Raw genomic sequence first — 24722 nt, forward strand, 5'->3', positions numbered from 1 at the left:
CACGCTACACACTTAATGTTGATGTTCGACTGCTTGGTTCATGTGTGATGAACGCTAAAAGCACAAAATATTACTCTGGCTGGATGGCACCGATGGGGGCTGCCCTCTTTTGTAGTAGGCAGCATCATGGTGGCTACCTCGTGCAATGAAAAGGTCGAAGTCATCAGCCAGTGGCTGTCAGGCTCTGGCATTCTCTAAAGACAAATCTGAATTCCTAAGAGCAGATCCTTTTGGACCTAAGCAATTTCCCTCATTGACCAGGCCATGGGAAGAAATCAGAATCAAGCTAGCTGGAGAAACATATTCTCCTTGGTTCTCTGTTTGCACCTAGACTGATGAAGTGTCCTGTCTATCTTCTAAGCGAGCGTTCTTTGCACAGAATATCAAAAATGTATTTGGAGAAATTTCTGCTGTCAGTAAATTGTTAACAGTGAATCCTACCTAGTCTTGAAAATTACTCTCTTGCTAAAAAGCTCGGTGATGTACCTGTTACTGTTAGCACTTCATAAGTGCATGAACATAGTACAGGGTTTAATTTTTCACTGGGATGTTAGAGATAGATAAGTAATTGCGAGAACTTGTAGAAATGAGGGTTTCAATTCTTACATCATGTAAGATAAGGACCACCAGACAAGATTAACAGTGGAGCATTCATCCTCAAAGTCATGAATGAATTGCTTCTTGAGAAAGTGAAAAGCATGGTCTGCTGTTGTGATGTGTAGCCTTATTTCCCAACCTAATACAGTGCTTTAAATGCCAGTACTTTAAATGCCAGTGCTTCGAGCATTTCTTTCTGGTTTACTAACATCCAAGTTTGTGGAGACTGGTTGCCCACTTCATGAAATCTCAGTGTGAGTAACCACCACCTTTTTGTCTCAGCTGCAGGAATGATCACCCTTCTCATTCGCCAGTGTGTACAACCCTAATTAGGAAACTTAAAACCCAGGAACTTAGTTGTAGATCACATCCCATATTTTGTATCTTGGGAGAAGTACAATAGCTTATATCTGTCGGAATTGTATCAACTTTTGTCATTAATGTGGTTAGCTCGTAAGCAGTTTGTCGAGTGCATAATTCCTCCATTGCCTCAGTGTTGACCTCTGGTAGTCGAGCAAGTAATTTAGATCTTAGGGAAGACAGACAGACTCTCTCTTCTTGTGATTCCTGCAGCACCATATTTGGGGACATTGACTTCCTGAACCTGGCCAGCATCTATTTTCTTAGGGCACATTCTCCATGCATATTTACGGACCAGTGACTTGACACCTGGTAGGGGCTGAAGGAGCCAAGGAATATGCGTACTGGGGCTGCCTGAACCTCTCCAGTCCCTACACCCAATGCAGATAAGCTCTTCGAAGAGTCTCTACTCTCTGAAGTTATTGAACACAAAAAGAAAAAAATCTACAGAGAAAGCTACTCTAGTCCTCTTGGCCCCTACACACATAACCAGGAAATCTTTAAAATGCTAATTGAATAGATCAGCAATAGATATGAGGGTCACCTACCAGAACTACAACTACTAATGTCATCCAGTTCTGCAATCTGTTTTGCTCTTTGAGAAACGTGTTTCACTGCTGACCATTCTCTAACTCTTTCAGGTTACCGTTCATTTTGTTGCAACTATACTGGGCCCTGGAGAGCTTCTGTATGGGTTTGTATCTTGGTTTGTACAGGTATCACCAATGATAAGATTCCTTTCTGTACCAAATTGGAAGCAAATAGCTTTTTGCGAAGGAACCAGGCGATCATTCCTTGCAACATTTATTTGTCCTTGGACAGTGGACATACATAGCTTAATATGGTGGCTTTAATTTGACAACTCTCTCTCTCTCTCTCTCTCTCTCTCTCTCTCTCTCTCTCTCTCTCTCTCTCTCTCTCTCTCGCGTGCCCCCCCTTCCCCCCCTCCCTTCCCCCCCTCCCTCCCCATCCCGTCTCCCCCCCTCCCTTCCCCCCCTCCCTCCCCATCCCGTCTCCCCCCCTCCCCATCCCGTCTCCCCCCCTCTCCCTCCCCTCCTAATTGAGTATTTCAACATACACCACTACCTAGTTAAGTAGTGGCCTTCTGATTAACCAGCTTCTATCTGATCCCTTCAGTTATGGTATCCCTTCTCAACCAATTTCATCTTTTACTCTCTCTTCAATCTGTTAGTTGGCTGTGTCACAGTGGACACTATTCCACAATCATTGTGATAGTGGTTGCTTTCTGGTGATCCTGTCACCTTGTCACTGCCTGATGGACAAAATAAAATGTTGATTCTCCAAAGGGCTAACTGTCAGATTGCATTGCAAGGTGGTGGTTGTCCCCAGTGTGATAGCCCTCATCACTGAAATGACTATCTCACTTTCTATGAGTCCCCAGCACCACCAGCAGCCATTATCATGGAGGACCAAAGACATTTTAGCAGCTGCTCAGGATCCTCGAAGAACCCTGCAACATCACAAGTGACATCCTTCACAGACCGTCCTCATCACTTTTAAGCAGTTCCGCTATCTGATTAAATGCAGTAAAATGGAGTGCTGGGAGTGCAAAGTCTCCTCCTTGGGAACATATGCCTCATCATCCTGGGTGGGCCAAACCTCATAGTCTACTGGGCTGCCAAAGATCAACAACTGTCTCCTTCATAGTGGTATTTCTACCAGTGCATCGATTCTTGCCGAGCACCTTGCGACTCATTTTGCAACTGTGTCATCCTCTTTTTACTTTTCAAACACGCAAAGACAACTGCTTCAAGCTGTTGACTTGTCTTGTGATATGACCCTAGTCCCTGAATCAGGGTTCTCAATTGTATTTGGCTAGAAGGTGTTTTTCTTCACAATGGGGAGATAGCATCTTCACTATAATCTGTCTGTCTATTGACAGCTACTGACTGATAAGCCTCACAGACATGTTATGCGCAAAATGCTTGGAGGGATTGTAGCATGGCATTCATGCTGGGTGCTTGAGTCATCCCCTCCCCCCTTTGTCTCCCTAACAATGTGATTTCTGAGAGGAATGATCCACTACCAACCATCTGGTTAGCCTGGAAACATCAATTCAGCAGCCTTTTTCTGAACACCACCCTCTCATTACAGTTGCTGTTGACCTATAGAAGGCAAATGTTGCAGCTTGGCACACCATTGCATTTCACTTACACTTTCAATGACTGGGGCTTTTGAGGCACACTACTGATTTTTATTTGTCAATTTTTATTTGATTGATCGCTTCACTTTTGTGTTGGTACGTCCCTTAACTCCCCAAGGGCCCAAGAGGATGGCATTCCACAATCTTCCTTATTACCGTCAATTAGCTAGTGACCTGCGGTGTATGTTGATGACTTCTGCATTTTGTACAGCTCTTTGTCTGCAGCCTTGGCTTCACACCAGCTCAAAGGTTCCATTGCTAGAGCCTTACTTGGATCCTTTCTGATGACTTCGTTTTCTTCCATTAAAATACAAGTCATGCATTTTTGTTGTCATATCTTTTATCATCCTGACCCAGGACTATTTGGGTACCCAGTGCTTGGATGTTGTTGCACAATCCTGATTTTTTGGACTTATTTTTGAAAAAAGCTGTCACAACTGTCCCATATTCGTAAACTTAAGACTAACTGCATGCAAAAGCTTAACACTTTCAAGTACATCTTTGTGGCACCTTTCGGACTAGTCCTGTGGACAGTGGGCCGAAGTGGGATCATACCTATTCACTTAGATAATGCCAGCTGTTGGTCACTTCCACAAGTACCATATGACAATTTCCCAGTTATCAAATTCGTTCTTCATACGTGGTATTCACCCTCAGGTGAGTTTAGAATGTACGTGAAGCCTCTCTGATAAGACCTATGCACTCCTCCTTTGATTAGTACTGAGACCGCAAAGTAGAGCTGAGCTTTTTCAAGGACCTAAAGTTTTAGTCTCCTCCATGATCTTATGGTGCCCGTTCCTCTCGGTTCTTCAGTAATAGAGTGCTACTGCCATTTATCCTGATGGATCTAAAATCAGTAAATAGATTGGTATATGTTTTTATATCTCCAACTTGTTGTAAGGAAGGACATTAATTGCCAGGAATGTGTCGTGTTGCTATGATAGAGCTGATGGCCGTAAACAGAGTCTTGAATTTGCTAAACAGACCTCCTTTGACCATGTTTTAATTTTTAATGACTCAGTTAGCAGTCTCCAGTCTATTGATGTTATTGTTGTCACCCAATTCTATTCCTGGTCTCTCTGACCTTACTCATACTATCCGCCCAGTTTTCATTTTCTGGGTTCCAAGTGATACGTATATGTTGGGGAATAAACTGGCCAACTGCTTGGTTATAGAAGTAATTACTCAATGTTTGCTTTGATGATCCCACACACACATTTTCTGGTACAAGTAAAACTTTGTCACCGGAGGAACAGTGTTGTTTGATAGAAAATTAACCCCTTTAATAAAATCTTTGCTACCGAGGAGACTATTTCCACATGATGCCACCTCATTCTGTTCCTCTTGAAAAGAATATAGAATCCATCATTCTATGTTGCCTCCACATCACTCACAACAGATTAGCCCATAGTTTTATATTGTGGAATGAGCTACCCCGCATTGTGGTTTTGAAGCCTTACACACTATAGCTCATGTATGAGAAAATGGTTTTTATTCTCACATATTATGTTTTAAACAGCTCTCTGGATGTGGTGTGGGGTGGGATGTGGTGGGGTGGTAGGAATTAGGGAGTCTCCCACCACAATCTGGGCCCGGAGGCCCCTCAACTCTACATCCTCTGCCAGACACCCTGGTCATCCCATTTAACACTGTTGTACTTTATTTGAGATGCAGTGAACTTTTTTCTTTTTCCTTTTTATTTTCTTCTGCATCCTATTTTATATTTTTAGGAGTGCCCTTCTTATTACACTCTGATAAAGACAGCACCCTATCCTTATCCTAGATACTAGTTGATGACAAAAGAACAGTTGAATAGATTCTCATGCTACATCTGAGAGAATGGGTTCTATTCCATCTGTAACACTGGAACTATAAAGTCGGGGGGGGGGGGGGGGGGGGGGGGAGATGGTTGTGGGGAAGGAAGCCTTTTCCTCCTATCTTTATCTAGTTTGACACATAATAATCTCCTCTTTCTATTGAATGCCTCCTTCACTGCACTGAGAGTTTTCACCTTGTGATGCATCTCAAGTTTTCAGTGATAGTATTTCCAAGTTATTTAATTGCTCCTGCTTGGCTAGTAATAACTTATTCTACCTTAATATTTGTCAGTCTCACCATACTGCTGATCACTGTACTCTTTGTTTTTGATGTATTGATTCTCACCCCATATTCCACACAAGCTCCATTTAGATCTTTTAGATCAGTCACTTTCTGCCACTAATACCATGTCATTAGCAGTTCTTATACCTTCTGTTCTCTTCCCACAGATACATGCTGCTCTTTCTCCAACTAAGCCTTTGACAATAATCTCTTCCAGGTATAAGCTGAAAAAAAAAAAGGAGAGAGAGAACAGCTTTGTCTAACACCGCTTCGAATATTCCTTTCTTCCAACATTTAGTCTTCAATCCTTTTCCTTACTTTCTGTGTTTCCAGTTAATTGAAAACAGCACAAATTTCTCTACCTTTCTAAATATATCTTTCCCCTATGATTCTTAACAGGCCAATAGCATCTCTCGTTCCTTTCCCTTTTCTAAATCTGAACTGTTCCTCCCAATCCATTTATCCAATTTTCCATAGAGCCTGTCAGTCAGCACTCTCAGCAATACTTCAGCTGCATGAGAAATTAGACTGATAATCCTATGCTCTACACATTGTTTTGCTATTTATCTTTTTCTCAGTTGGTATCATTACCATTGCAAGAAAGTCATCAGGACATTCCTCTGTGTCATATGTCCCATTACAGAGGTAGGCTATTCCTTCCCTTCCCTGTTTTCCAAGCTCTCCAACACTTCTACCAGCAAATGATTGATTCCACATGCCTTCAGATTCTTCATCTCCTTAAACACCTTACTTTTGCTACCAAGATGCTATTTATTTCAAATGCCAGTTTTGTGCTGCTATGCTTGGGAATAATGCGTTTCTACATAAGTAAACATACTGATTGTACAACACTCCTAACTGAAACAAAATTCAAGCTAAAGTATCTGTACTGAGAGGAGTAATTGGAATAATCAGTGTAATAATAAATAACACTTCACATTACCCTCCCTCACCATTACCTCACAGATACTGCATTAGTGCTTGTGTTTCATAATATGACCAGACATTCCCATACTGAACTCATCACACAGCTATCACAGCTGCTACTTCTTTATTTCTGTGTGGACATTTTAATGAACATGTTGAGGTCTGGAACTATGCAGTGACCTGCTATATGGGTTGAGCATTTGAGGGCCTTAAATTAAAACTGACATATATGCCGAATATAAGGCAGAGCATGCCCTTCAGCATAGATATCCTAGTCATTTTCTGCCATCGTTCTGTTGTTAGACACTATTTATTGATATTATTTACAATTTTCAGTGAATGGTGACCAGTTCTCTTCACTTCAGTGATCACATTTTGATTTTGTAATGGGCTGCTTCAATGGTCCATTGCCGAGAGGTGGGGGAGCATTGGTTCAGTATATCAGGAAATTGCAGCCACTCACCTGACCAGGCTCTGCAGTTTCGATTGGCGGGTGAAGAAAAGGTGAGGGTGGTTGCTGCAAGATTGACAGATTACAGTCAGAGTCTTTACTGATACTGCAAGCTGGAGCCGAGATAGGCCGTTGTCCTGCTTGTCATGGCCTGGTGTCAACTCGTGATGTCTTCGTATCCAGTATAGTGGAGGCAAATGTATATGTGGCCTTGTATGCTGCTGAGACAGTGCACTGATGGTGTGATGGTGGCCAGCTGATGGTAGCACATCATTCTCGCAGGCCAAAGTAACTGCTATTAGTGCAGGTGTGGAGACTTTGGCAATGAACTGCTAGGTCTGAAGGATTCTGTGGTCAACCTGACAGTTTCTAACCTCAGACCCCAAGGAGTGTGGCCAATGCTCCCTTGTGGAGGCTGTCTGAACTGATACATAGGCCTGCTGAACTCTCTCGCCAAACTCTGTCTGTATCATTCTCCTGAATACCAGGACATGTGGGGATCATGTGAAAATAGCAAGCATACAGAACCAGGGAGCCCTAAAGAAAGTAGTGTCTTGTTTGCCTACAAGCAGTCATCTCACTTTTGACCAGGAGAGCCATACAACTGTGATAACAATGGTGGTGGTCATTTGTGAACAATAGGTTGTGTCACAGACAGACAATGCCGAGAAGTAGCAACTTTTCATAATGGCAGATTTACTGGATTCTAAACGCAACGATACATACATTGACTACTGGCCGTACAGCAGCAACAGATCGTTTAATTTATGGCTGATTGGCAGGTAGTTACTAATCATTGGGTTTGGATTAGAGACTGTTTCCTGAAGATCAAAGTGTGTGGCCTCATTTATATAAAGAGAATTATATTTTTTTCAGGCTGTAGTGTTGTCATTGAAGCTGTCTGATCATTGTGTAACTTACACCGGTCACTCATACGGGATGAAGTTATGCTGGTCAGTCTGTGACTTGGATGCTGTCATGGGCAACTGATCGTGAAGCTTATCTGACAATAGTACAGGCAGAATTAAAACATTTGAGAGTTGCAGTTGGCAGTAGTGCAGTTAAGAATAGGGTAGATGACTGGACTTCAGTCAAACCTGCGAGACCAAGAAAAGGGTTCAAGAGATGCTACATGTCTGCTAGCTTTAGTCTAGATGTCTACAATAGCTTCACTGTTCTGGAGACAATAGACAAAAATGTGCAGACGATACAAGTAGTTCAGGAAGACATGGACAAAACAGGGAAAAAGTCCAAGCTTTGTCTAGTAGTAGTAAAAACAACAACAACAACAACAAGAGTTTTCTACTGAGAATTAGTGATGGGAGGTCATGTCTGAACAGGCACAGAACTCTCTTGGTAGTGAGTACCAACCAACTAATATTTTTAAGCCACATGTGGAGGCCTTGATGTAACCTGTTATTTACGATCTATAGGAAGGATCAGAATAAAGAAATATGATTTCTGTAACTGCTGGGAACAGTTTGGACAGGTACCTGAACTTCCTAATTAAGGATGACAGGCACACTGCTGGAAATCCCCTCAGTCCAGTGTGCAGCTTGTTTCACTCGTGTGTGTGTGTGTGTGTGTGTGTGTGTGTGTGTGTGTGTGTGTGTGTGTGTGTTTTTTTCAACAAAGGCCTCGTAGATTGAAAGCTCATTCGTGACAGTCTCTGCGACTCAGTATCTCTGCTGTATGATGAGTAGAAACTAGCCTTTTCATGATGCTGCTACAGTTCATCCTGGATTTTTCATTGTTTGATAAAAGAACCAAAAGTAGACATGAGGCTCTTTGTGTGGACATCGATGTGTCCAAGTGAATAATAAACTGAGGAGTCACCAGTGTTTAGATTACTTAACGAGAAACCTTAGTTCTGCCGTATTTGCAGTTTGAAACCATCGTCATTGTGTTGCCATGGAAATGTGATTGCTACCATTTTTTGCATACTTTTGCTCAGTAATATTTTGAGACAGTGCAGCTTACATGAAAAAGAATTTAATCTACAGAAATGTGCAATAAAAACATCAGTTTTTAGCTGGATATCTTACAGAAACCCTTTTTCATTTACTTACCATTTACATACCAGTACATATACTCCATAATGATATTTGTAGTTAATAACAGGAATAAGTTTCGGATGAACTTAGAAATTCAGTAATTCACAACTGCAATACAACCCATATTTGGTTCCCTTTTACCGACCCCCCAACTTTGGTGACGTGGTTGCTGAAAAGTTCAAAGAAAACTTGACCCTCATTTCAAATAGGTACCACCTTTATACAATTTTAGTTGGAGCTGTCTTCAATCTGCCCTTGATATGTTGGTAAAAATATGTATTTAAAGTCAGTGGTAGACATAAAAGTCATCTGAAATTGCCTTATCAGAAAGTTATTTTGAAGAACTATTTCAGAAGCCCACTTGAAGTATAAGCGGTTATGTAAAACGTACTTGACCGCATAGGAACAAATAATCCTGACCAAATAGGGAGCATCATGACAGGTACAGGGATTAGTGACCACAAGGTGGTTGTAGCTAGACTGAATACCATAACATGCAAAACCGCTGAAAATAAAAGCAAAAGACATCTATTTAAAAGAAGAGATAAAAATTCACTTGATGCCTTTCTCGAAGACAGCCTCCACTCCTCCCAATCCGACTGTGTAAGCATAGACCAGATGTGGTCTGAATTCAAAGCTACAGCAGTTGAGAAATGTATACCAAATAAATTAATAAGAGGTGGTACTGATGCACCAAGGTACACAAAATGGGTCAGAACACTGTTGCAGAAGCAATGAAAAAAGCATGCAAGATTTAAAAGAACACACAATCCTGAAGACTGTCGAAGTTTTACAGGAGCTTGAAATTTACTGAAATCTTGCAGAAAACCCAAAGAGGTTCTGGTCGTATGTAAAGTACATCAGTGGCAAGATACAATCAATTGCTTCACTGCGTGATAACAGAGGTGATGTTATTGATGACAGTGCCCCTAACACTGAATTACTAAACATGGTTTCTGAAATTCTTTCACAAAAGAAGATGACGTAAATATTCCAGTATTTGAATCGAGAACAACTGCCAACATGAGTGACTGAGAAGTAGATATCCTTGGTATAAGAAGCACTTAAAACAGGCACTTAAAAAAGGCACGGCATCTGATACAGATTGTATACCAGTCAGGTTCATTTCAGAGTATGACTATACAATAGCTCCATACTTAGCAATCATATGCAGCTGCTCACTCGAGAAAGATCTGTACCCAAAGATTGGAAAGTTAAACCAGTGACACCAATACCCAAGAAAGGAAATTGCTGAGTTATAGACCCGTATCATTGACATCAATTGGCAGTAGGATTTTGAAACATACACTGTGCTCAAACATGAATTACTTCCAAGAAAATGAGTTACTGACAAATGGCCAACACAGATTCAGGAAATATCATTGTTGTGAAACATAACTAGTTCCTTCTACTCTCAAAGTAATGAGTGCTATCAACAAGGGACGTCAGATTGATTTCATATGATTAGATTTCCAGAAGGCTTTTGACACCGTCCCTCACAAGCGACTTCTAACTAAATTGCATGCCTATGGAGTATTGTCTCAGTTGCGTGACTGGATTCCTGATTTTCTGTCAGAAAAGTCACAGTTCATAATAATTGGCATGAAGTCATTGAATAGAACAGAAATAATATCTGGCATTCCCCAAGGAGGGATTGTAGGCCCTCTGTTGTTCGTGATCTACATAAATGATATAAGAGACAATCTGAGCTCTTAGATTAAAGTCATCAGCTGATCAAAACAAATTCAGAAAAGATTCAGACAAAGTATCTGTATTGTTGAAGAAAAAAAAAAAAAATGGCGATTGACTCTAAATAACAAAAGCTGTGAAGTGATCCACACGAGTGCTAAAAGGAATCCGCTAAATTGAGGTTACATGATAAATCACACAAATCTAAAGGAACAATCACATAGATACTGTTGTGGGTGAAAGCAAACCAAAGACTGTGATTTATTGGCAGAACACTTAGAAAATGTAACAGGTCTGCTATAGACACTGCTTACACTAAACTTGTCCACCCTCTTCTGGAATATTGCTGTGTGGTGTGGGATCCACATCAGATAAATTGACAGAGGATATTGAAAATATTCAAGGGAGGACAACTAGTTTTGTGTTACTGCAGAATAAGGGAGAGAGTGCCACAGGTGCGATACATGAATTGGGATGGCAGTCATTAAAACACATTTTTCACCGCAGCAGGACCTTTTCATGAAATTTTTATCACCAACTTTATCTCAGAGCATGATAATATTTTATTGGCACCCACCCACGTAGGGAAAAATGATCATCATCATAAAATTAGAGAAATCAGAGCTCACTTGGAAAGATTTGTGTTCATTTTTTCTCCTGCACTGTTTGAGAGTGGAATGGTGGTTTGAAGAACCCTCTGTCTGGCACTTAATTGTGAATTGCAGAATAATCATGTAGATGTAGGTGCAGATGTAGATAAAAGAAGTAGAAATAATTTTCATGCATCCCACTCTAGGGTTCATATAGAGTTCATACAGATATACAAGAAAAGGCTTCTTAAAATGTTGCCTTCCACAGTGCTCACTTGAGTACAGTCCACATATTTGTAGGATAACCACTGCCATTTTGAGAGAATATTTATTGTAGCTGCAGAATAATTAGAAGAGGTGTAATTGTTCCTTGTGAGTGTTTATACTGCTGACACCCTCGCAGAACTTCTTGTCAAAAATAGCTCACAGTCAAAAAGCATATTAAAAAGAGTGAGGAGCTTGTTTCAAAGATGCTCAAGTCTAAGCAAGTCGATGAACTGTCACAGTAGGAGAAAATATATGGGGTTTGTAGGTACTGATTTTAATATTTGAAACACAGTCATTTTAATTACTTCAGCCTCACTCTGTTTCACTTTGGGATTGATGAATGCAGGATTTTATTTGTACGTTAATATCTCTGCCCACCGTTTATGTCACTTTTTATGGAGACAACAGAGTATTTCATATCTTTATGTATGCTGCAGGAAGGAGATGCTAGAGAAACGGGCCGCTCGACGACAGAGAAGACAAGATTTGGCTCGCCGACGAACTGCTGCAGCACAGGAGCGCATGAGACTCATTAGCCAACTGGCTCGGAAGGACAAACGTGAGGACACATTTGGCATGCGGGATGAAGACTGGGATGTGTACAAGGCAATAAATAAGGTGAATATTGTTGCTTGAAGTATTTATCAGATCTTTGCTAGTCAGTTGGTTCCCTAGTTCAAAATTTGTACACATTGGTAAAAGTTGTAGGACTAGTGTAATGTGTCTGTTTACTGATAGTGCTGTACATTTAAGACTGCTATATGTGGCATTGTATGGACCTTTACAGAAAGTAGTGAATGTCCTATTGTGCAGTTGTTTATTTAATTTGGAATATGCTGAAACATTCCAGGTCCATCAAGGAAGCTAACTATAACTTGTCAAAGTAAGTTTCTTGAAGTACATTGTGAAGCAAGACAAACAATTCACAATGTCACTGAATGGTGCTTTTGTAGATGAATGTGGAACAGTATTGAAAACTAGTGCATCATTAGGGCACTCTTATGAAACCGTTATTACTTCCTTATTTTACTTCTATTTTGTTACTGCTTCTTGGTATGGCACACACAATGCATGCAGTACCAGAGCATAATTGTACTGAGCTTAGCTTTCCCCCTCCCCTCCTCCATCCACACATTGAGGGACTGAGTGTTTGTGTTGGTTTTTTATTGTTCTAATGATTATCAAGTCTAAGATTTAGTGCACCATAGTCACTCTTTCTTTGATGGAGTAATTTAACCTATCAAGTGACCATCACATGGAGCCAGATCTGGATCTAGGGGAGGGCAGACTGGGGTACGTGTCCTGGGTGGCAATTTCAGGGGGCACCATATTCATATTCTTGAAGAAAGAAAACCTTGTTTCACAAATTGCCTAGCATCCAATGCACTTTGGTCTATCGATTATGAATAATATTTTGAAATGTGTCCGTGATGCTTTTTGAACATTTTTGAACACGTTCTGAGTTGATTTCTGAACGAAATCATAAGTTGATTTTATAATGCATGCATAAGGTACTTGATGTCTCTGCCAGTGGAATCCCCGTTGGATCAAGAAATAAAAAGACTTTCCCACAGACAAAAGGGAATGGAGCTACATGAGCTGAGCCAAATGAACTGGTGAATACCAGTCGCTGTTTGTTTATGTGGTTATGTGCCTGACTGGGTGTGCGACTAATCAGTGCTGCTATAATTATTAGTGAAATCCAGAGATTCAGACTAATAGAGTGAAAATAAATGACTAACAGGAATAACAAGTAAGAAAGATTACATATATCTTATTCGTGCACCCAAGAAAATGAAATTTTGACAGAAAATTTTTGCCAAATCGCTACACTACCAAGGGCCAGTTGTACAAGCCCTGGTTAGCAGCTGCTTAAGTTCTATTTTTGGAATAGCACAGAAAACGCGTTGTACGAACACGTAATAATGCCTAACTGGAGAATAATCATGGTGATTCTGGCAGTGTTAGCGAAGTTAACCGGAGAATAAGTTTTGACAGTGGCAGGAGTAGTTACAGAATTAGTAATGACAAAAATTGTTTGTTACAATGAGGAAGGAAAAGAAACGGAGACATCTTACAGATTATGTGGAAGAATATGATGATTCCAAATTTATATAAATATTGCATATTGCTGCTACTTTTTGATCTCATGAACTGGAGCGAATGAACAAAATTCCCTTAACATACAACATTTTGCTTGTACTACGCATAATAGGCACTTGATATTGGTACTTCATCAATTATATTCTGTTGTGTTATTTATGTAAATGAGGTAGATAAAAATGACCATGTGTGCCAAAACAGCCTCGTTGTTACAACTGATGCAATATTAGAAAGGCCAATTTCATTTTATCTAGCAGATAGTGACGAAATAGGTGCAATCAAATAGGAACCATGTAAGTCTTTGGTAATATACTTACAGCTTTTTCCTTATTACATGACAACATTTTGATTTTTCATGTAGCAAAAAGTTTGACGAACTTTGAAGAGGTAATAGATTCTTTGGCAGAAAAGAAAGTGTGAGGGTGTAAAGCTGTAATAAGATTAGAGAAAAAAATGCGGGGACCTAAGGATTGAAGAAATGTGTACTGTCTTGCTTGTCTCTTGCCTTTACTGGTTTTATGTTCTCTGTATTTAATTTTAGGTTACGCAAAACAGAAAGTTATTAGCTAATAGTCAATAAACAGTGCAAATTTTCTGAAGAGTTCTTAGTCTCCTGGTCACAAATAAACCCACCCCATATTAATTGTGAGGGTTGGTGGTTTTTTTTTTTTTTTTTAAGGGAGGTAGAATGTCAAACTAGCTGACTGGAAGCAGGAGAGACACCATAGAAAATTTTAGTTTCCACTGTTTTGAATATATTTGTGATGGCTTCCATTACAAAATACAGACTTTCAAATTCCGCAGAGCGCAATACAGTGCCATCTCACACACACACACACACACACACACACACACACACACACACACACACACTTGAGTGAGGGGGCACTACCAAGTTTTTTCCCCAGTTCAGAAATCGGAAATATAGATCAGAGGCTGCGTGGAGCTGCCTGCCTCATTACATGACTTTTCTTGTTTGTTCTTAGTATTGTTCAGTCGTTATCTTCTTCTTCATTGTTATTCACTTACATTTTGCCTTATTTTACTAATGCAGGAGCAAAATATTTCTCTTTACTATTTTTCCTGCTCCCAATCCCTTACCCATGGCTCCCCCTGTAATAGACCTAGATGCAAGACCTGTTCCATACATCCTACTACCACCAGCTACTCCAGTCCGGTCACTAACATCACCTATCACATCAAAGGCAGGGCTACCTGTGAAACCAGTCATGTGGTCTACAAGCTAAGCTGCAATCACTGCGCTGTATTCTATGTAGGCATGACAACCAACAAGCTGTCTGTCCACATGAATGGCCACCGACAAACTGTGGCCAAAAAAGAAGTGGACTACCCTGTAGCTGAACATGCTGCCAAACATGATACCCATCATCTCAGTGACTGCTTCACAGCCTGTGCCATATGGATCCTCCCCACCAACACCAGATTTTCTGAATTGCGCAGGTGGGAACTTTCCCTGCAATACATCCTACGTTCCCATAACCCTCCTGGCCTCAACCTTAGTTAATCACTGTCCTCACCCATCCAGCCCCCTCCCTATTCCCATTCCAGCACTACACAGCCGTCATTTCTCCGCCACACCCAGTCTTTTAATTTCTTTTTATTTTTGTTTCTCTCCTTTCTGCTACTTACCCCCTCCCCCCTCCGCACCTTCTCTCCTGCCCTCCATCTAAATTGCAAAACTTCACTGTCCGCCACTCCCACCATACTATCCCTCCACCTCACTGCGCAAGCCTCCTCCTTACCCCACCCAGTCGCCACTCCCATCATGCACTGCTGCTGCTCGCAGTGTGGTTTCAGCCCTCTGAGACTGCAGACGTGTGTGCAAGTTGCACTTGCGTGAGTGTGTGTGTGTGTGTGTGTGTGTGTGTGTGTGTGTGTGTGTGTGTGTGTGTGTCCACTGCTGACAAAGGCTTCAATATCCGAAAGCTATGATTGTGTGAATCTTTTTATTGTGCCTATCGCGACTCAGCACCTCCGCTATATGGTGAGTAGCAACTTTCCTTCTCTCGTATTGTTACATTCTATCCTGGATTTTCCATTGTTTGTTCTTTACTATTTTTTTTCGCTCTTACAGTCTCTGCGGCGGCATAATTTTTTGTATATGCAAGCCGTTCACTTACTGCCCCCCCCCCCCCCTCCCTTTGTGTCTTTCTCCCCCCCCTCCCCTTCCCCCTTCATAGTTATGTCAGATGATGAATTATCATAGTGCTCTGTATTTCTGGAAGAATGTATGCACTTATTAGCCCTTCAGCAATCCAAAAAAAGTGTCAGAAGTTAAGTAGAGTGTCCCTGGCATTTACTGCAATCATTGCATTATCTGTGGTCAAAGATATCTGAACCCCCCCCCCCCCCCCTCTCCCCCCACTGAATGCATTCTGCGTGATAGCTTGCCTTGTAGCTGAGGATATATAAGAGCAGACACATTAACAATGACAGTGATGACGATCAGCAGAAGCAGCATGTTTCCTGTAAGAGTGAACAAACAGAGAGAGTAATTGCAGGGGCAAAAAAATTTGAAAGGAGGTTTCATAGAAGTTACAAGCATCCAAGGAAATTGGGAACAGGGCTGACTGAGGAGTAAAAGTTTTGAATGGATAGAATTCTTGTTGCTTGCATGTTAATAGGCGAAATTTAGAAACAGTGTTTCATCATGGCGTAGGGCATTAATGACAGGGGAGGAAAGGGAACACATAAAAAGTTTATGAAAGTTTCTGAATGTAGGTTGTGGTACTCGAGGAGAAACTGTAATGTTGCGAAAGTTTAGTGATGTAGTCAGAAATCAGAGAATATTGGAACAGTTGCCAGAACCGATGAAAACACAGTCAACAACAATGTTGAGATGAGTGTTGACCCGGTGACCAACAATTTTGTGGCGGTGTCCATGCAAAATGGTCCATCTGTGCACAAGAGAGACCCAGCTGGAATGAGCACTGCTTCCTAGTGAAGGAAGACCACTTTGAGATTGCAGAGTTTATCAGGACTTTGAGACAGGGATTGATAACTACTTTTGTGTTAGGTATTGTGAAAGTAGTAGTAAAAGTGATGGAAGAGTACACAAGAAAAAATTAAAGCTTACAACTGAGAGCTGGCAAGAAGGTAGAGGAAAGAGTAACACAATCTGTAGTTATTGTGCATGATAGAGGGTGAATAAGTGAGATTGATTTGGAAGTGAAATAAAGACATTTAAGGAGGTATTACCGGAAACAGTAAATAAAGTATACAGACAGCAAACATGATTTTATTGGCAGAGAACAGGATGACTCATTGTGGCACTAATAACACTCAAGAAGCAGTTTCAAAAAAGAAAGGGTTGATGGATGATACTTCCACTGTTGGATTTAGGTAAAAGTGGTTTCCAAATACAATAGGAGAGTGTGTCAAAGTGAGGATGAGAGGAGAATGAAATAAGATCTGGCATTAAGTGAAGTTCCAGTGATTACTAAAGGAGCTTGGAAAGGGAGAACTGGGAAGTGTAATGTCACCACACCAAGTAAGTTTAAAAACTTACAGAAGAAAGGGGGAACTCATTTAAATTCATGGTGGACGACTCAACTCTCTAGGCACACCAGTAAGTTGTGGAAAACGTTGGAATTTTTAACAACTGCAGAGACATTGTTGTTACTGGGAAAGCTTTTCTTCAGGATTTCAGAAGTTAGACTGTGAAAAGAAGTTGAGAACAGAGTAGAAGTAGAGTAGTGTGGATTTTGTGCAAGTAGAGGCATGCAAAATCTCATCACCTTGATCGGAATGGCAAAATAAAAGCCCTTTTAGAAAAAAACACCTATCATACTGTATTTCCTTCACCTGCTGCAGCCATTTAGCTGAATCCCAAGAATTTAACTTGGGGAAATTCTAAGATAGATGTTGAGTTCATCACACTTTGATAAATCCATTGGCAGCCGATATACAAATTGCAAGAATTATATGAGGACAGAAAAATTAATAATCCGCTGAATTAATCATGAGGAAATAAATTCGACAATGTTGTATCAGTCACCCATTTTTTGTTAGATACCCTACTTGATAATGAAGACAAATTTAACAGAAAAAAGTAAATTATTTTGGCCATAGGAAACTATCAGATCCAAGAAAGTCAAAAGATCTGCTCAGCTAATCAGGTGTCATGATAGGCACTCTACCATAGTGACTTACAGCTGACTTTAATGTTGTAGACTGAGGACTGAGGAATAAAAATGGAAAAGTTATTATAAAATTATGGCAACTTAAATGTGTATGTATGTGTGTGTAATAAGAATATAAACTGCCTGACAAAAAAACTGAAGCACCCAGAAGGAGAGAAGGAAAGAAAACGAAACTGCATGGGTTCAGAGGGTACAAAATGGAATGAGATTTACAAATAACTTATTAGTATGAGCAAATATATAAGTATGATGTTACATCATTCTTGGCTGGATGCATGCACTGATTTTTGGTTAGGATGGGTATCATGAAGCTGCTGTATCCTCTCCTGAGGCAAGCTGATGCACAACTGTTATAACTGATCCTTGATACGCTGAATATTGGCACTGTAACATATTGGGGCTGGTCTCACACATGTTCCAGAACTTTGGATCTTGCTGGCCACAGAAGTATCTCAATATCATGGAAACAGTTCGTGAAGACGTGCTGTGTGATAACAACCATCTCTCCTGAAGGACAGCACCTTATCACTGGTACCTTCAGTGTTGGGCTGTTTCCTTAGCAGCTCGTAGTATCTCTAAGGAGTGGCTTTAGTTCATATCTACTCCTGAAGAGATTGATGTACTGTTGGAGGATATTACTGGGTCCTTAAAAAGCATTAAACAACTTTGTAGTGGAACACTTATAGCCAATACTGCCATGTCATACCAAGTACCTAAGCTTCTGGGATGCAAGGTCTGAGGTGACCACCTTGTTGTGGCTGAGTTGCACAACACCTGTAACTTCTGTAAAGGCAGGGTTATCTGCTCTGATATAATGGAGATGGACTCCACGGAGTTATGTGAAGCATGAAAAAAGTGGGTGTTATGAAAGTGCAGAACTATATGAAGAGAGTCAATGAAACATTGGAAAAACTGAAACATTTATTCTAACTTTCAACACCCTGAAATTACGTGAACATATTCTTGCAAGCTATATCCATATTAAGGTTCAACTGTTTTCTCCCAGCCATATGATTCAAATGTCAAAGATTTGGGCATACCACTGCAGCATGTAACAGGAAGGCTATGTGTGGAAATTATGGGGGTTTAGCTCACGAATTGGGTGACACACTTCCACCAAAATGTATATGCTGCTCCAGGAATCAGCCAATATGGAGCAGGAACTGCAGGATTTATTTGATGAAAGGAAAATTTAGGAGTCGAAAGTTAAGAGATGCATACCCTGTGCTGAAGCTAAAAGTCCATACAAAGCTGTACAAGCTCTAATGTTTGCTACTTCTCTTGCATTGGTCCTTATGAAGCCTGTCACCAACTGTGATACCTCCACACAAATTCAGAACACAAATTAAAGTATTTGTCAATGTACAATTTTAGACATAAAACTTGGCCGCTGGCCAACCACCACAGAGACTTAAGTCCATGTCATTCACTCAAGGCAATCAAAAGAACCATCTTCCCTTCAGAATTCCAAGTCCAGCCTTATGCACAATTTGAAAACATTGAAGAATGTGGAAGTCTCTGGGGAAGTGGTGTTTTCTTCTCACATTATTACAATGCTGTATGAGCTCGTGGTCTAGTGGTAAATGTCATGAAATGTAGACAGAGAGTCATGAGTTTGAGTCCAAACAAATCCTTATTTTTTACATCGAATGTTGGCTGTCTGCTGAAGTTATCAGTTTGATGGAACCTCAAAGATACAATGGGTCTTCAATTAGTAACGCAACACATTTTTACTGAAAGCAGGTTCGTGTTATTCAGGATTCCAGTGGACCATATTGTTCCCCACTCTTTTGGCTACAAAACCCGATTTGTCAACATAATTTCCATTCAATGTGATGGCCTTATGCCACCTTACCAGGAGGGCCTGTTTGCCGGCATGGTACCATACTACTGGTTGGAGCCAACATCTTGCTGCATCAGTAACCTCCCCATCATCCATGTACTGTCCGGCTCCGGTAGCTGAGTGGTCAGCGTGACGGAATGTCAATCCTAAGGTCCCGGGTTCGATTCCTGGCTGGGTCGGAGATTTTCTCCGCTCAGGGACTGGGCGTTGTGTTGTCCTAATCATCATCAATTCATCCCCATCGACGCGCAGGTCGCCGAAGTGGCGTCAAATCGAAAGACCTGCACCAGGCGAACGGTCTACCCGACGGGAGGCCTTAGCCACACGACATTTCATTTCATCCATGTACTGCTTCTCGCAGAGTGCATTATTCATTGGGCCAAACAGATGGAAGTCGGAATATGCAAAATCCAGACTGTAGGGTGGATGACAAAGAGCAATTCAGTGAAGTTTTGTGAGCTGCTCTCAGGTGCACAACTTCTGTGTGGCCTTGCATTATCATGAAGCAGGAGAAGTTCATTTGCATTTCTGTGGCGAAAACCTGTTGAAGTTGACTCTTTGGTTTTCTGAGTTTAGTACAATACGATTGAGAGTCAATTGTTGCACCTTGGTGATGGACAACAAACAGAATCACAGGAGACTGTACCATGACTTTACCGGTTTAGTGTGTGGCTTTGAACTTTTTCTTCAGAGGAGAAGTGATATTTTACCACTCCATGGATTGCCTTTTCGATTTCATTTTGAAGTGATGAACGCATGTTTCATCACCTGTGACAATGTTTGAAAGAAAAAGAAAAAATTATCACCCTCATCCATGTAATACATAAGCAATTCTGCACAGGTGCTCCTTTGTTGCTCTTTATGGTCTTGTGGTAGGCAGCAAGGAACTCAGCAGGCAAGCACCTTTGAGAACCCCAGCTGGTGGATGAGTGTGTCACCATTACGATCAGAGACGTCCAGTTGAGCAGCGGTATGTTTGATTGTGATCCGTCGATCGCCTCACATGAGTGTGGTCTGACCTTCCAACATTGCAGGTGTCACAAGTGTGTGTGGGCAGCCAGCACACAGGAGATTGGACAGGTTTGCACAGCCTTGTTGCGGTGATGACAGATGGCTCACCAAAACGACTTGCGATGCGTTTGTTCACTGTCAGGTCTCCATAGACATTCTGCAACCTACTATAAATATACGTGGTGCTCTAGTTTTCCACCAAAGGAAATGCAGTGACAGCTCTCTGCTTCGAATGCAACTCCCTTAGAGTCATCATTTTGAAGGCTACATATAGCACTGCCACTTATTGAAACTTCATGAAACTAGGGGCACAGATGCAGTAATATTTCACAATGTCCCACAACAAATTATGCATTTTTTCAACCAAAACTGGCTGAGGAGAAAAAATGGATTGCATTACTTATTGAACACCCTTTGTAATTTGCTTCTCTTTCTAGTAAATCAGTAATAGCAAGAAGTTCTGGAAACAGTTCCACAAAACAGCTTATGGCTGTGTTGAGAGTTTCCTCATCTTACCATGGCCACCGGCTAATGGTAACCGACCTCGTGCTACTTACCTCCTCATGTCAAGTGCTGTCTGAGCAGGTGACCATGTCATGTTGCTATGAGTATATTTATCAATATTGTTATTTTCTTGTTTGAAGTTCTAGTACTTATCGTGCAGTTATTTAGTGGATTTTCCATGCTTGAAACTAATGAACATTGTGCAAACATCATAAAATAAAGTCACAAGTGGGAAAAAGTGTAATACTCATGAAATATTGTGATTATGTGGGCTTACCGAATCTAATAACTGATAACATTTGCTTGAGTCCGCAGCCAGATCATGAAGTCATCTTGATGTGATATTTCTGCTGTTTGGCTCCCATCTTCAGGTGAGGATACTGTTGGATGAACTCAGAACTGAATTCAGACTACAAGTGGCGGCTGCTTTATATGACATGAGAAGGCCAACAGCACGTGCACAGGAAATGGTCACAACTGCCCTCTAGTGCAAGTGAACATACCGAGCCCCAGTGGTGGAAGCTCGTGACATTGATAAATCACTGTCAAAAACTGTTCTGATGGCTGAATGAAAGACCAATGTTTTTCAGTGTCTGATAAAACAGCGTTGCAAATCTTACTTAAAGGGTAACCCTTGCCTCTATTTAAAACCTACTTGTTTTTTTAGGTATGTTGAAGATACATTCATGGTATGGCCACATAGGGGGTGGGGGGGAGACTTAACTGTTTTGTAGATCATTTCAGTTGCCTTCATCCCAGCATCAAGTTCATGACGGAGATTGAGAAGGATGGAAAGCTTCCATTTCTAGATATCTTGATTTACAGAAATGATGATGGGACACTGGTCCACAGTGTTTATCGAAAGCTCACACACGTGACCATTATCTGCATGCATTATGCTGTTGTTCTTTGTTCCTATGCACAGGGATCCTGTGGACTTTGGCAAGAAGAGCTTATGCCATTTCAAATGCAGAAAGCTTGACACAAGAACTGGGTCATCTTAAAGTTGTGTTCAAGCAGAATGGCTATACAGACAGACAAACCCATCATGTTTTCTAGTGTGGACCTATGCGGAATCATTAGAAGATATATGTAAATTGGTGGCTTTCTTACCTTTTGCTGGGAGCATATCTTCAAAAATAGGAAAAATTTGAAAAATATATAAATCAAAAATGTTTTCATCTGCCACCCAACATTAGAGTGCTCCTTGGCTTTGTAAAGGATGACTTGAGATTGTGGATGCCTGGTCTATACAAAATCCCCTGCCATTGTGGGGAAGCTTATATTGGTCAAATAATTGGTTCAGTTCAGGACAGATGTGTTGAGCACTAGTGCCACACGTTTGTTTCAGCCTGAGAAACCTGGAGTGGCAGAGCACTGTCTTACCAAGGGACGTAAAGGTTGTATGGAGAGATACAAATACATTGAAATCTGACAGTCTTATAAATAGAGACAAAGGTTACCTTTTAAGTAAGATTTGGAATGCTGTTTTATCAGACATTAAAAAACACTGATCTTTTATTTGGCCATCAGAATAGCTTTTGACAGCGATTTATTGATTTCTCCAGCTTCCATCATTGGCACACTATATATTCACTTGCGTTAGAGGACAGTTAAGATGATTTATTGCACAAGTGCAGTTGGCCTTCAGTGGCATAAAAAGGAGATCCTGCTCACAGTCTGCATTCAGTTATGGCAGTTCTGTGCAACAACATACTCAGCTGAAGATGGCGACCAGGTGGGCCATGGAAATATTCTTTCAAGATGACTCCATGATCCAGCTGCAGACCTGAGAAGAATATTGTTAGTGATATATAGTGTGCTTTGGGTTTAATAGATAGGTGAAGCCAGCGGTGAAAGCTCAGATCCTTTGTTTTCTTTGTGGGGAAAGTGTTTTCAGGCAAAACATGAGAGAAACAGATTTTATTGTTTGAAAAAAGAGCATTCTGGCATGAATGGTTTCCAACATTCAAAAACTATCAATAACTGAAGATGTGATAGACTGGGGCCATTTACCAATCATGCGACATTTCCATTCAATAGGCAAAGTTCAGAAGTTAGGTTTAGGAGTACTGCGTGCTCTCATTCATAGTAACAAAAACTAAGTGGATGAATATCACTGCATATTAATCCAGTCCTAACCAGGAAATAACTCAGCTGTCACAGCGTTGCCAGACATTTTCTACATTTTTGCCAAGATTCAGTTATACTACTAGCAGGAAGAATACCAGCCAACGAGTTCATTTATTGGGCAAGAAGTGTCTATACCTGACTTCTCAAAAACATGACCATTTAGGGCAAGAGTACCCAAAGAATATGTCAATGAAGCTTACATTTCTGTAACTAGATTTAGGGACTAGAGCAGTCTTACTAATGAACTCGGATGCACAGACTATAACTGTCGCAGCTACATGTGTTTCTATGTTGTAAGCACAGGAAAAACTGTAAAACCAGATGGGATTCACATTTTTGGAATGTTCCTGTGGTTATACTGTAAACACATGCCTTTCGATCTTTATAGACTTTGAAAGAATGTTGTTATTGGCATAGGAAACCCAAAGAATTCGTTAACAACACAGCATTCATTGCAAAATGTGAACATGCACAGAGAGTTCATAAGCTATGAATAACATGAAGTTCCAGATCAAGAAAGTTTACTGTGCGTGGAAACCAAATGTCAAGACCAAAAAAGTGGGCTCAAAAAGGAGTGGAGGAATTCAAACCACCAAACATGATGGAGAAGAAGAAGAAGAAGAAGAAGAAGATGATGATGATGATGATGATAAGTCATCCTTAAGCAAAACTCACACTCACTCTATAGATATGAAAAACACAACAAAAATCACCTACTCATAACCATTACAATATTACCACTACTGATGCTTAGTCAACAAAAGCGAAAAGTGTCTGTATTGAAGAGCTTTTCAACTTGCAATAGATGTAAGAAAGAGACAACAAATCTAAGCATGGTGCTACTTGTCTATGCAGCACTCTACAGTTGGGGCAGAGTGTTATTAATCTAGTCCCTGATAGTTTCATATGAACAATGCTTCTGGGCTTCTACAATATTCACATGATAATTATTGAAGTTTAATGCGATGGCTATGATAGTAGATGCTTTCCTCTCACTAACCGTTGGGAGCAGGATCATCTCCAGGAGTGGTGATCCTTCCTCACCTGCATATCTTGAGGGAAACCTGCTCTAAAACCCTTATCCATCCAAATCTCTGTTAACTCCTACACAACCCTCCACCTCTTCGTAACCCACACTGGACCAGCATTAGAATATTTGGTTCCCCTGAACGTGAATTTTGAACTTTAAAACAATCACACCCCAGGCAGGTAGAGCTGGAGGCTCGGAATATTGCGCTGAAATGTCAGTCTGCCCCGTGGGTTGCGGGAGAAGTGTTGGAGTTGTGGGCAAAGCCACAGAGATGAGGAGACTACTGTTCTTAAGTCTGGGCAGCTCCTATTAAAGAACAGCTCCAAATAAATTTGCATATTGATGGCATACATTTGCTGATTCACAGCAGGAGGAAACATTTTATCACCAAGACCATGTCCATTTGAGACAGAATGATCTAACGTGATCCATAAGTTGAATGCTAATATTAGACTAAAAAACAGTTGTGCCTACACAACTAGTTGCACTTTAACCAATGAAGAACTGTAACAGTTCTATGAAGATGTGGCAACAGCAGAAAATTCAGAAACTACTACATTTTCTGTAATATTAATACAAACATAGGAATGAAGTCCACATGAGACCATCCCTTCATTGCGAACTTTGGACTTTCTACAGGAAACCAAGAGGGCAAGAGATGATGGATTTTCTTAATAACCAACAGGAAAGTTAAGAGAAATGGGGCTTCGCAACCACTCAGCTGAAATTATCAGCA

At 40.8% G+C, this 24722-nt stretch overlaps 1 protein-coding gene across 2 annotated transcripts in view; it reads left to right on the forward strand.

Annotated features, from left to right (window-relative positions):
• Positions 1 to 24722, forward strand: part of LOC124594780 (actin-related protein 5) — a 207769-nt gene that overhangs the window by 144701 nt on the left and 38346 nt on the right. For both annotated transcript variants that reach the window (XM_047133186.1, XM_047133187.1), the window contains exon 9: positions 11637 to 11817. In XM_047133186.1, the coding sequence (XP_046989142.1) occupies positions 11637 to 11817 (181 nt within the window). The remainder of the gene's footprint in view (positions 1 to 11636; positions 11818 to 24722) is intronic.

Source organism: Schistocerca americana, chromosome 2, assembly GCF_021461395.2.
Source record: "Schistocerca americana isolate TAMUIC-IGC-003095 chromosome 2, iqSchAmer2.1, whole genome shotgun sequence".
Lineage (NCBI taxonomy): Eukaryota > Metazoa > Arthropoda > Insecta > Orthoptera > Acrididae > Schistocerca > Schistocerca americana.